The following is a 14262-nucleotide window of genomic DNA, read 5'->3' as shown; positions in this document are numbered from 1 at the left end:
CACGTCAGGTTTGACCCTAGCCAGCCGCAGTTGACCTGCTGACGTCATGCCAACGTCATGCTGACGTAATAATTCCTTTCTGGAATTTAAATAAATCTTAAATGATTTAATATTTTCAGAAAATGTCCAAAACTCCTAAAATTCATAGAAATTCAACCGTAACTCCAAATTAAATAAATTATATATGAAAATTATCAGAAAAATTCAAGGAATCCATCTGTACCATTTTCATGCATGTTTGAACAAAGTTTGTCCTCTGTTTTGGACAAAACAAATAAAGGGCATTTAAATAATCATATATGGAGTTGGAGTTTGAATCATGTATTCAAACCAACTTCATTTAAATCATAGCTAGGTGCATTAGCCCAAAACACATTTATATTGCCATGTCATAGCATGCATCATATTGTGCATTGCATTGATCGTGTTTCTTCTGTGTTTGCCGGTGTTGTTCCCCCTCGGTAGACGTTGTACCGACGATGTGATCGTTGACACTGATGAAGACTCAATGCTATCTTCAGAAGTGCCAGGCAAGCAAAACCCCCTTGTTCATTCCGATGAAATCCCACTCTCTCGCTCCTGCTCTCTTTTACTGCATTAGGACAACAACGACATATTTGTTACTTGCTGCGGTAGCTGAACCCCTTTATCCTTTGCATGACCTGTCATTCCACAGTAAATAGATGAAACCCACTAGCATGAGTAGGAGTTGTTTGAGCCCTGTTGTGCCTACTCATTCATGTTTGTTTGTCATGCCTGATATTGCTTAGAGTTGAGTCAGGTCTGATTCATTGGGGATGAATCAGAGGTGTGTGAACATGTCCTACTGTGTGTGAGCTAAGTGTGTGAACACGATTTGGTAAAGGTAGCGGTGAGAGGCCATGTAGGAGTACATGGTGGGTTGTCTCATTGCAGCCGTCTTCAGGAACTGAGTTCTGTGTTTGTGATCCATGAACAGCTACTACCACACATTGGGATCCTTAATTGACTCTCTCGACTTATTAATCAACATGATCTCTGTCCAGGAGTTGCAACTAGTTTCTGGTGTTTGTAGGTAGTGTTAGTAGTCTACCAAGTGGCACCCGGTACAGGTGGGCTTGGGACAGACTAGGCACAGTGGCACGGTGTACCAAGCGTACATCCATCCGTCGAGGTGGGCTTGGGAACCCTGCACACATCGTTTGGGGCCGTGAGCGACACCCCGGCCGGATCTCCTTGCGGATGGAACCCGAATAGGCGATAAACCTGGACTAGAGACTTGTTTGGTTAGTCAGGTTGTGGCCGACTCCCTCGCCCGGCTTCCGCTTGAAGGTTGCCGAGGTACATGACGTGTACAGGGCGGTAAGCGGCGAGAGCGTGTGTGAAGAAGTACACCCCTGCAGGGTTAACATCATCTATTCGAATAGCCGGATTCCTCGGATATGGAAACTTGGACCCCTTGCATAGTTCATAGACAAGTGAAAGTGGATACTCTAAAATACGCAAGATAAGCGTGAGTGCTATGGATGGCGTTCTCGTAGGGAGACGGGAGCGGATCCATAGTGGTGTATTGATATGGTGAATATGTGGACTCGTGTGCGCCACCTCAAAAGAGTTACTTGCAGTCGTAGTTCAGGATAGCCACCGAGTCAAAGCTGGCTTGCTGCAGTTAAACCCCACCATCCCTTTGTTGATAATGATGCATATGTAGTTAGTTCTGATGTAAGTCTTGCTGGGTACATTTGTACTCACGTTTGCCTATTTTATGTTTTTGCAGAGAGACTTCAGTCTCACTAGTAGTTCCGCTTGGACTTCGACGTTTAGCTTGTTACCTCAGCTACGATCTTGTGCCCTCGGCAGGATCTGGTAGATAGTCAGGCCTTTCAGCCTTTTTCATTTATAGTTGTCTGTACTCGGACATGTTAAGCTTCCGTTTGTGCTTTGACTTGTATGCTCTGATTATTGGGTCATGAGACCCATGTTTGTAATATCTCGCTCCTCGGAGCCTATTGAATAAATACTTGAGTTGTAGAGTCATGTTGTGATGCCATGTTGTATTTGCACATATCGAGCATATTGTGCGTATGTTATTGAAATGCTTGGTATGTGTGGGATCTGACTATCTAGTTGTTTATCCTTAGTAGCCTCTCTTACCGGGAAATGTCTCCTAGTGTTTCCACTGAGCCATGGTAGCTTGCTACTGCTCCGGAACACTTAGGCTGGCCGGCATGTGTCCTTCTTCGTTCCTGTGTCTGTCCCTTCGGGGAAATGTCACGCGATGAATACCGGAGTCCTGTTAGCCCGCTACAGCCCGGTTCACCGGAGTCCTGCTAGCCCAGTGCTACAGCCTGGATTCACTCGCTGATGACCAACACGTTCGATGCTGGGTCATGGATGCCTGTCCCTGTAAGTTAGTGCCACTTTGGGTTCACGACTAGCCATGTCAGCCCGGGCTCCTTATCATATGGATGCTAGCGACACTATCATATACGTGTGCCAAAAGACGCAAACGGTCCCGGGCAAAGGTAAGGCGACACCCGTGGGAATACCGTGCGTGAGGCCGCAAAGTGATATGAGGTGTTACATGCTAGATCGATGTGGCATTGAGTCGGGGTCCTGACAATTTACTAGTGTTACGCATGGTATATTAGTTTTTGCTAGAACTAGCGCTTTATTATATGCACACATGGTGTGATGTGAACTATTGTAATGGAGGAAGTACTATAAGTCCAACATTGTGCTAACACCCATTGTTTCTTCTGTTTGTACTGCCTTTAGATTGACTGGATATGGATCTAATTCTCCCGTTCAAAGTTGGAGATCTTGCCGAGTCAAAGTCTTTTGTTAAGGGTTACACAGGTGCATGGTTCCGCTCCAAGGTGGGACATTTAATGTGTATGATTTGAATTTAGTGATTTAGGAAGCATACAGCTACTCTCAGCATGTTCTTTTTGCGTCTTTAAACTTAAAGCTTCTATTGACTCCATGTACATCATAAAATCGGTGTTGCATTAATTGTTAACGACCCCTTATGCTTTGTTGTCTTGACAAGAGCTTTCTTAGTAACAAGCAAGTGCATAAGTACCAAACAAGTGCACAAGTACTACCTAGTGAAATTGCCTGCCAGATTTTGGCCACTAATTTTTACTGTTCTATATTTTCCTGACTAAAAATTTTATAGATAAGTACAACCTAAATATTTAAAAGAGAATGTATTTCCATAGTGCTAGCAGAGTACATGTGACCCACATTTTCTTTGCACTTCTGGTATACTCATCAATTTCTCATACCATCTTTGTTTGTTTGTCCTTGTAACTAACTAGTGAAGCAACTAGGGTGTATTCTAGCCTCAAAAGAGGTCGTTGTGCATGGACAGAAACAGTGACACCTGAATTTCTATACAAATCTACTTGCCCTAAGATTGGATCCAAACAACATTTGGTTGAGAGGGTCAATATTGGGGCTTAGGATATCATTAATGCATGCTTCGTGCAACTATTTTATGCTCTTTATAGAAACTCTTGCACAAACTAGGTAGAAGAGACTAGGTAATATATCATAAATGACCCAAGGGTTCATATAAGCCTAGAGCCTTGTTGCTTGAAGACCACCACCTCCCTTAGTGGGAGGGAACAAAAGGCAATAGCGTAAAAGGACATAAGTTGCCATCTACACCTTTAGTGGGAGAGAAAAGCAAGGCTATAAGAGAAAAGTAGGAAACATGGACCATACTTTATTATATACCATTGATTATGGACCTAGATCAAGGTCTATGGTGGACCTTTGACCTTGACTCTCTAGGGGTCTCGACTTCTTTATCCTTCTTAGGCTTCTTTTTTCTAGGATTTGTTTGACTATTGAACTTCTTTATTTCATTGGGTCGTGTGCATGACCCAATGTGGCATGTTCCAAACTTGAGCTGGCCACTTGGCCCCCTGCACATATTTTAGCCCCCGGTTATGCTTATATTAGGTCCTGACCAATTCCCTGTAGCATTACTCTTATCTTCGGCACTCCTCTAGCCTAACGTGTCAACCTTCATTTTTATTACAAACTAAACTTCTTAGAGCTCACAACCCATAAGGTCACCCATTTAAATACCAGAATATCATAATGAAATCCACACAAACAGCCCACCACTGATTAGTTGGTGAGAGTTGAACTCTTGTCATTACTCCCTTCATGCTTGAAAAGAAGGCGTATAAATTAGTCTGAAGACAAACAGGCTAAAAATTTATATAGTTTTTCCTACAAACTCTGTTAAACTTTGCACCATTTGACTTCAGACAAAATTTATACGCCTTTTCAAGCACGGAGGGAGTTGTTTATAAAGCTATGCTACACATCTAGGCTTTGCTATTGTAGCCCTGAATTCTATCAACAACAACAAAGTCTTTAGTCCTAAACAAGTTGGGGTAGGCTAGAGCTGAAACCCTTAAGATCTTGAAACCGATGTGTGCTGAAATACATATTACAAACATAGATGATGAAGCTTTTTCTTTCCAATATATCATGCTAGTATGGTACTACTTTTAAATAAAAAATAATTAGCAGGTCTACTTTCAAAAATAATGTATGGTACTACTTTGACCATGATCTCTTGGATTACAAACATAACACTTTTCTCCTTATTCATTCCTTGGTGGGGTATAGGGCCTTACTAACACATATTGTATTAATTCTTTTTCAGATTATTGATATGCGTGTCATAGAATCTGGGCACCTTGAGTATTACTTGGAGTATATTGACTATACTGAAGAAGGCAAGCATATTTTTACAGAAGCTCTGTTCTTTTCGTTTCCACATAAATGTGCAATAATCAATTTGAAAACTCATTTTTTGAACTTTTAGCTTAAGAATATTGGTGCAAGCACCTTGTTTTTGTTTTGTGGACATAATTTGTATGTGGAATTATCCTCTTGTACACCACTGAGGCCCTGGAGGCAGCTGGTATATTTTACGGCATGCCCAATTTTTGAAAGTAGACCTGCTAATTATATACGTTTTCTCTCTCTATATATGATATAGTTATCTTTCATTTAAATTTTTGTCAGTCCAGAAATATGACACATGTTTGCTTGGATGATTAAACATTATTGTAGGTGGTACCCTTCAGCAGGAATCATACTATATAATGAAGAAACATCTGTATTTTACAAATCTTATAATATTGCCTCAAGCTTTTAATGGATCATGTATGATGCCTGGCCAACACTATTTACCTTTAATGAGATGGATCATGCAGTGCTTGAAAAACCACGTGATCTCTATTTATATCTCCCCCAAAATGGTTTGTGCTGTACAGATCATAATTGATGAGTTTGGTTTGATGTTTGAACAGGAAGTTGCAAAGCCTGTATTCGAATCAGCAAAGCTAGTAATACATGAAAACATCTGGCTATACCTTGCATTCCAATTTACCCGACAATTGATCAATCAGTGCACTAACATTTGTCTAGTACCCAATAAAGCATGTGCTTTCTTGCCCAAATGTTTATCTTGTCTGGGAGTGGGGGCAGGACAGTTGGTGGCCGTAGCCATGTAGTGCAATTATGTCTTGCCGTGATTAATTTTACCTTTATACTAGACACCAGAAAATCTTGGAACACTTGAATCTGACCAAGATTATAACTGTTGGTTTTCCGTACACCTCATATCATCTGTCCATGCCCTTTTGCAGAGAATGAATGGATCAGAGTCTTTCAAAAGAACCCACTCAGCCCAGCATGCGGGGAAGGGAAATCAAGTGAGAGTACTGAAATAATGTTGCGTCCTGCCTTTCCTCATTGGTATAGGGGGGGACAAGTTCCTGCGCGCTTTCCAAAGAATGAGCTTGTTGCGAGTGTTTGTGATACCTGGAAAGTAGGTGACAAGGTTGACGGGCAGTGTTCAGATTGTTACTGGACTGCGGAAATTATTAGGTTGAACAGTAGAGATGTGGTTCAGGTAAACATCTAGTAATTTGCTGTTTTAGTCATAAATTAGCTCCTGCTTGTCATTAACTCTCTCGTTGTTCGCTGTTATCGTGGTCCACTACGTTTCATGTTACTGCCCTGTGGATACTTCAATTAAGTTTGTGTGGTTGTTATCTGGCGGTCCAATAGTGTTAGGGGCTGATAACACACAATCAACTTTCTTGCTGGTGAAGATGACACAAAATAATATGATACCAAATGAACTTCCATTCTCTGGTCAATAATTAAAATATGAAGTGGGCCAAATTGTGTTACTCCCTCCGATCCATATTAATTGCCGCTCATTTAGTACAACTTTAGTAGGGAGTATCATTTAATCTCCATGTTTTCATGCTGGTTAACTTGGGACAATAACTCACATGTTCGTCCTTGACATTTTTCTACAGGTAATGCTGTTGGATCCTCCCATGGGTGAAGGCGGGCAACATCCTGCTAAGAAAAAGGACCTGAGGCCTGCACTTGATTGGTCCATCATTAAAGGTTGGACTGTACCTCTTTCGGTGGTAAGTTTCTAATGCTTAGGTTCTAGCTTCTGAATACATTTTGTTGATTAATGCTTGTAGTAGGGCGTTGAGGTGATCCTTGACCAGTTGTGGCCTTGTGGGTTAGTTCATGGAATCGAATGGATTCTACTTTTTTTGACGGTCTACCTTATATTCCACAGTTTAAACTGAATTTATTGTCTATTTTTGTAGACATCTTACAGTGTATCTATTTATGGTCAGGCAAAAGGGAAATCCTGGCAAGCTGCTCGTCTGGTTCATCCTAAATCTGGTACGGCTGACCTTTTGTGGAAATATATGGCTGTCATGCATAGTAGGCTAATTCATATGGTACGGTCTAACTTATATTCCGCAGTTTAAACTGTGGTCAAATTAAGTTTCATGTGCGCCTGGTGATTTTCAATTCTTTCCATAATTCTAGAGTCAAGAGCATAAATGGGAAAGTAACAAACAGTAAGCCACACTAAAGCATTAGATTGTTAAGACAACAAGGAAGTACCTAATCATGAGAACTTAAGGAGCACAGGGACAGCTTTTGAGGTAAGTTGCATTACAGAAATTAAGAGAATTACTGTTGAAACTTGAAAGTTAAAAGGTACTCCCTCCGTAAAATAATATAAGAGCGTTGTCCTATGGTCTTTCCCCTTTTCCTTGGGCAAGCTGTCTTATTCGATTAACAAATTATTAAACAGCCATGTTATTGGCCACATTAACCCCAAAATTGGAATCATAGTCCTAGTTCCTTTGTTGACTGAGCACAGCTGGGATATTTAGTTAATCCAATTCAGTGAAGTGTATTATTTTCCCTTGTAGCTTTTCATGTACTGTCTGTGAAGCAATGAAAGACTTCACAGGGATATGTTAGCCCCTGGAAACTTACCATCTTTGCTGTTCCCTGGTTTCAGATATAGAAGACAGCATCACAGATGAAGATGAAGCCCCGGGATCTCCAACCAAAAGGCCCTCATCGGACACAAGCGGCATATCTAAGCTAAGCAATCGGATCGACACCATCCTGGCGTCCACGGAAAAGTTGGAGCCGACACACGAATCATCAGACCCCAGTCGACGGGGTACCCACAGTTCCAGTAAGCGACAGATATCTCCTGCTACTGTCAAAGGAGCTGCTATGGCAGAACCCGACGGGCCCTCTAATGGAAACGGTTCCCGCCGCCGGTACCCCTTTCGGGTCCGGAGGAACGCAGCGGGGCAGCAGAGATAAGCTGGTAATGCTGCGCACTAAGTTGACCCCCCTATGGGGTTGACGGGCATTACGGATACTTGGGGCCTGTTTGGAGTCCCTCCCGCTCTGTGACTCTGCTCCCGGAGTAGCCGTAGCCGCAGTTCAATATCATGGAGCGAGGAAACAGGTACTCCGCGGATCCTTGGGTTTGGTGGAGCTAGTGGTTTCCCGAACAGCTCCTTAGTGATATACCACATAGCTCTAGATACATCGAGGAAATGGTCGATCGCTGTCTTTGCGGAATCGGCCACATAGGCACGTGACATTTCTGATGAGAGTATCTGGGGTGTGATCCATTGACTGATTGTTACTGTACTTGGTAAAAGTTGCGGACTTAAGGCTGGTTGTTACTCTGCCTCGCATTGTCTCGTGTGGTTCTGAACCTCCGGGAGCGAATCAGATATGCTGCACCGTGATGATAAAAGATATACTATCCCTAGTTATTTCAGTTTTTCTTCAATCTGAACACATTGACGCACTAGCACAGAATCATTGATACTTTTACCTCTACATTTTTTTAACTCCAGCACGAAATCAAACTCAACACATCGCTACAGGTTTTTTACTTTAGTTCGATCACATTTGTCCGTGAGTCCCACGCTGGACCTTGAGGGGCTACAAAAATTCGGGTTAATAGATCATCAAAATTGAGATGCATACGAGCATATATTTTTTATTTACTTCGCCATGCCGATGGAAGCGGCGTCCTGGTTGTAAGAGCCCCTCCGGCTTCGGCGTCCACCCGTCTCGCTGGTGGCCGCTCTGGCCTCGGAAACCACCCGTCTCGCCGCTTGCCACTCCGGCCCCGGCGACCATTCCCCTCCGTTGGCCATGGCATCTGGATCTCGCAATCCCCCCTCTGTCACATACTCGATGCCTCGCGAGCGGCCAATGGTGTCCGGCCTGGGGCTCTCGGGCTCTCCTGGCTCGGCGTGCTCCTCGTCGGCGGATGCGGCGCAGGCGGAGATGGCAACTTCGAGCTTGGAGGCGGTTTTGCGCAAGCCCGGGCCTTCTTGCAAGGCCATGTGGCGTCGGTGTCGTGCGCTGCGGCGCCAGCAGGAGGCTGGCCTGCGGGGCAGGTCGGCGTCCCCTTCTTCCTCCGAGCGGCGTCAAATCCTGTCGGATCTCTACGGGCTTTGTTTTCGGTGTTTCAAGGAGGGCCATCAGAGGCATGATTGTATGAACGACCCGCTGTGCATCAGATGCAGGATGTCGGGGCACGTTTCGTCGCAGTGCTCGCAGCCTAGGAGTCCCATCTCGGCGGAGGAGTTGCGCAGGGTGGTCATCGCTAGGGCGGCTGGGGCAGAGCCGGTGGCAAAGAGGCAGCCTCGGGCCGAGGGAGGTTGTTGTTGGAGCCTGGGCAGGGGGCGCCGCGGGTGTCTCCCTTGCCGGTTGCGCCCAACATCCTTCCGCTGTTCCCGGAGATGCCATCGCCGTGGTAGAGGTCTGCATCCTGCCCCGCTTGGTTCCATGAACGACATGGAGCGCCGGCTGCAGTTGGCAGTGGTGATGTATGTGGGGGGTCAGAGGCCGCAGATTTCCTGTGATACGGCGGCAGAGATCCTATCGACGCAGCTTGACATGCCGCGGCACAGGTTCTCGGTGCATAACTACCACCTGGAGGACTTTTTGGTGGTGTTCGCGGGTCATGAGTTCAGAAACAAAGATCTTGTTATCCCTTCCGTCTCCCATGGGGGGTGTAGCTGTTCATTAAGCCATGGCTAAGGCAGGCGCAGGCGAATTGCAAGCTGATGAGGATGAAGGTGGATTGATGATTGAAGGGGTGCCGTCTCATGCTTGGACCAGGGACACGGCGGTGAAACTTCTCGGCAGTTCGTGTATGATCGATAGCTTGGCGCCCGAAACAGAGAGCAGAGAGGATCTGTCGCTATTCAAACTCAAGGCCTGGTGTGTGGATCCACAGGAGGTGCCAGTGTTTCGCCGTCTCTGGGTGCCGGAGCCGCCACCGGCGAGTGCGAACCCTGCGGAGCGACGGAAAACATTCTGGCAATTGCTTGAGTATCCCACGTTCATCCATGTTGGCAGAGTGTGGGACTTCACACCACCGGAGCTTTGGGGATGAGCGGACAGTGAGGAGGACGACAGCAGGCAGAGTGGCTTGCCGAGCAGTTCTCGAGATTTGGGGCCTGGTGGCCATTAGCAGGTCCAGCACTGGACGCGCAGCGTCTATGATGACTATGGTGCGGGCAGGCGGCCGGCGGGGCAGACCGGAGCTGGAGCTGGGGGCGCCGGTAGATCGTACCGGCAGGTGCTGGAGGGGCGTGTGGGGCCATCGGATTGAAGAATTCCACCAATGGGAGCTGGTGGGGCCCTAGAGTTGGCGGGCCACGGGACAAGGGTCGTGGGTCAGTCAAACAATTCAAACGTTCCTATCCGGTCTACAATGAGGGGCGGGATTCTGTTGCAGACACCTGGAGGGCTTGTCTCATCGGATCCGCTAGCAAAGGAGAGAGGGGTGACCAGTCCCCGAACAATGAGATCAGGACAACTGTCCAGGTTCTCGAGCCTTCTGTGCCAGATGCTTGTGCAGGGGTGGAGAGGGGCACCAATCAGGCAGAAGCACAGGTGCCGGCCGCGACAATCTGGTGATCCCACGGCAAGGGGGACATGTAGAGGAGTTGGGGTTGGAGCAGGTGGTGGAGCCGACCGCGACAACTTTGGTGATCCCACAGCAGGGGGGCCATGTTGTGGAATTGGGAATGGAGCAACCCTCGCTTGTGGATCCAATGCGGGTGGATGACTTGGTGGCCCCCAGCACACTGATGGGAAACCAGTCAATGGAGACGCAGAAGATCTCCTCGGAGCCAGGGACGTATGGAGAGAAGGGAGCAGATCAGCTCTTGACTGATGGATGGGTCCCAGTGGAGGATATACTACGGTCCAACACAGATGGGGCGAGCAGTGCGCTGGTGGAGGAGGCAGCCACATCGGATACCGTGCCCATCCACCCAGTGGTGGGTTTGGAGACCACTGTACATGATGTGACCACGTCGATCCCATGCAGTGAGCCAAGGAATGTGAATTTGAGCTCTGACGGCCGGTCTGTGCTGACACCATACTTTCAACCAAAGGGCAAGCTGCACTTGGCAATATCAAGACATTCTGTGCGGGCTTGCTGAAGAAGCTAGCACCTCCTCTGCTCAAGGAGTTCGAGGGATTACAGGGCGTTCGACCAGGGAAGGATCCGTTCACGCCTCGACGCACTACCAGGTCGGTAGGTGTGGACGGACCACACAAATCCAAGGCTTCGGCAGCGGAGACGGTACTTCTCAAGACTCTAGGGTTCGACTACGAGGACCTAGGGTCTCAGAAGATGCACTAGGTCAGCTAAGAGAGGTGTTTGACTTGCCACTTCAAGAGCAACAGCTGAGGGCGATTGCGACCATTTTTGGCAATGCAATTCCCTTTAACTTGGGGGCCGAACTGGAGAGTACCGAGCTGGTGGCCGTCTAGGTCTCTAGCGGGAATGTGGGTACGTACATGGAGCGCTCCCTTTCCATGTCGTACAACCCACAGGAGTTGTTGTGCTGGAACGTGAGGGGACTTAATAGCCTCGCTAGGAAGAAAGCACTTAGAGAATTTGTACATTCAGTTCGTGTTGCTATCATTTGTATCCTAGAAACTAAGCTGGAGACGGTGGATCAATTTGTAATAATGCAATGTTTAGGGCCAGCCTATGATGGCTTTTATTACTTGCCGGCCTCGGACACGCGTGGTGGGATCTTTGTGGCATGGGACTCCACGAAGGTGCAACTGACAAACTTCTTCAATGACACGAACTTCACTACTGGCTATGTGTCTCCGTTGGAGGGTCTGTCGTGGTGGCTCACTATGGTCTATGGCCCACAAGAAGATGCCCAAAAGATCATGTTTTTGGAGGAGCTCGCGGCGAGGCGACAACTTTGTCCTGGACCATGGCTAGTATGGGGTGACTTTAACATGATTTTGTATGCGGCGGACAAGAATAATGCATTACTGGATCAGTGGATGATGAGCAGGTTTAAAAGGTTTGTGGAGGACAATGCTCTCAAGGAGCTCTTCTTGCATGGGCGTAGATTTACGTGGAGTAGTGAACGGGAGGTGCCGACTCTAACTAAGATTGACAGCATTTGTTTCGATTGATTGGGAGCTGGACCACCCGGAGTGTTTGCTGCAGGCTCTCTCTACATCAACCTCGGATCATTTCCCTCTGTTTCTATCTCTGGAAGAGCATATGTACTACAAGAAGAGATTCAGATTCAAGAAGTTTTGGGTCAAGTTGGAAGGATTCCTGGATGTTGTGAAGGAGGCATGGGTTTTTGACCCGGAGATTATGGATCCTTTCCATCGGCTAGATGCACTGCTCAGGAACACTGCCAGAACGCTAGCGATTTGGGGTCAGAAAAGAGTTGGAAACATTAAGCTTTAGATTGCTGTTGCAAATCTAGTCATATTGCAGTTTGATTACGCACAAGAAAAACGACCGCTGACCACAGAGGAGCGTGGGATGAGGGGTATGCTTAAGCACTTGATGCTCGTGCTTGCTTCATTGAAAGAACAATATCCCGCTAGAGGTCTCGGATTACATGGCTGCACGAAGGAGATGCTAACTCTAAAATTTTCCATTTAGTGGCCAATGGGAGGAGGATGAAGAACTACATTCCAGCTATACACGTGGATGGGCAAGTCATTACAGATCAAGCCGGCAAGGCGGAGGCTTTCCTTAATGCGTATAAGGCACTCCTAGGCAGGGACAAGGCACGGGAGCATACTCTGGACTTAGAATCTCTATGTATCATTGCGGTGGACTTATCTGAGCGGGATCTAGTCTTCTCAGAGGAGGAAATATGGGCGGTAATCAAAGAGATGCCTTCAGATAAGGCACCGGGTCCGGACGGCTTCATTGGACTGTTTTTTCAAAAAGCTTGGGAGATTGTCAAGGGAGATCTGACTACGGCTCTACATAAGCTGTTCATTGGCAATGGGGCTGGGTTTGGGAGGCTAAACCAAGCACTCGTAACCCTAATTCCAAAGTCACTGGAGGCATGTAGCATTAACGACTTCCGGCCAATCAGTTTGGTTCACAGTATGCCAAAGCTTGCTTCCAAGCTTATGGCGATAAGATTGAGACCGAGGATGGGAGAGCTAGTGCATATTAACCAGTTGGCTTTTATTAAGGGTAGAAACATACATGATAACTTTTTGCTGGTACGACAAATGGCATGTAGGCTGCACAAGAGGAAGGCCAAGGGTGTGCTGCTCAAGCTGGACATATCGAGGGCGTTCGACTCACTCTCATGGCCTTTTCTTTTTGAGGTGTTGCGAGCAAAATGGTTCTCGGAGTGATGGATTGCTTGGGTTGCCACTTTACTCACTTCGGCTAGTTCCAGAGTGATTGTGAATGGATCGGCGGGAGCTAAGTTCATGCATGCAAAGGGTCTAAGACAAGGAGATTCAATTTCGCCCTTGCTTTTTGTCATAGCCATGGATGTTCTCATAGACATCGTGATCAAGGCGCATGACTCTGAGATGTTAAGTAAAATGAACGGATGCAGCCCTTTGTAGAGACTATCCTTATACGCGTATGACGTGATCCTGTTTATAAAGCTAACTATATCGGACTTGCATTTTGTGAGAGAAGTGCTTGGCATTTTTTGAGAAGCTTCAGGATTGAAAATAAATTATTTGAAGTCTCTCGCAATCATGATCAGGGCTGAACCGGAGGATGAGCAGTTCGTCAGGGATGCTTTGCCATGGAAGATGGAGTCGTTTCCATGTAAATATCTCGGCTTGCAGTTGAGCATAAAACAGCTTAAGCGATCGGAGTGGCAACCAATGGTCGATGCGGCGTTGCACATTCTTCCGGGATGGCAAAGAGGCTTGGTGACACGGCCAGGGAGACTGATTTTGGTGAACTAAGTTATGAGAGCAAGGACGACTCACCATCTGATTGTGGCAGAGGCACCCAAGTGGGCACTAGATAGAACTGACAAAGGATGTCGAGCATTTTTTTGGGCCGGATCGGAAGAGGTGCATGGAGGCAGATGCTTGGTATCCTGGAACAGAGTGTGCCGACCTAAAGAGCATGGAGGGCTTGGTGTCATAGACCTATGCAAGCAAGGGATTGCCCTAAGGTTGAGGTGGGCCTAGCTATGGAGAACTGATGAGTCAAGGCCGTGGCAGGGGCTAAACTGGAGACTGGATAAGCAAGTATGTGTGGCGTTTGGCAGTCTGGTCAAGTGGGAACTTGGTGCCGGCACAAAGGTGCTCTTTTGAACGGGTCGTTGGATCAATGGTGCAACAATTAGGGAGCTGGCACCACTTGTATTTGGTCGCGTAAGGACACAAGTTGCCAATAGAAGATGTGTCAGAGATGCATTGTGGATGCAAGCCTGGATGGAGGATATTGGCAGAGAGCTTGACACGGATGGTTTGGCACAATTCATCAGGTTGTGGGAGATACTGTTGGAGGTGCAATTGGTACCGGACACGGAGGATAAACCAGTTTGGGACTGGAACAGGGAAGGAAAATACACGGCCTCATCCGCGTACAAAATGATG

At 46.8% G+C, this 14262-nt stretch overlaps 1 protein-coding gene across 2 annotated transcripts in view; it reads left to right on the top strand.

Annotated features, from left to right (window-relative positions):
* LOC119324079 overlaps positions 1 to 8061 on the top strand; it is a 23124-nt gene extending 15063 nt beyond the window's left edge. Inside the window, exons 2-7 of one of the 2 annotated variants that reach the window (XM_037597832.1) lie at positions 2758 to 2858; positions 4670 to 4742; positions 5661 to 5926; positions 6342 to 6458; positions 6681 to 6729; positions 7364 to 8061. In XM_037597832.1, coding sequence (XP_037453729.1) covers positions 2769 to 2858; positions 4670 to 4742; positions 5661 to 5926; positions 6342 to 6458; positions 6681 to 6729; positions 7364 to 7680 — 912 coding nt within the window. In that variant the 5' untranslated portion in view covers positions 2758 to 2768 and the 3' untranslated portion in view covers positions 7681 to 8061. The remainder of the gene's footprint in view (positions 1 to 2757; positions 2859 to 4669; positions 4743 to 5660; positions 5927 to 6341; positions 6459 to 6680; positions 6730 to 7363) is intronic. The other variant, XM_037597827.1, reaches the window with a different exon arrangement.
* Positions 8062 to 14262: the final 6201 nt, after the last annotated feature.

This window comes from Triticum dicoccoides, chromosome 1B (assembly GCF_002162155.2).
Source record: "Triticum dicoccoides isolate Atlit2015 ecotype Zavitan chromosome 1B, WEW_v2.0, whole genome shotgun sequence".
Taxonomy (NCBI): domain Eukaryota; kingdom Viridiplantae; phylum Streptophyta; class Magnoliopsida; order Poales; family Poaceae; genus Triticum; species Triticum dicoccoides.
The sequence above is the reverse complement of the archived record's forward strand: the minus strand, read 5'-3'. Positions and strand labels throughout refer to the sequence as shown.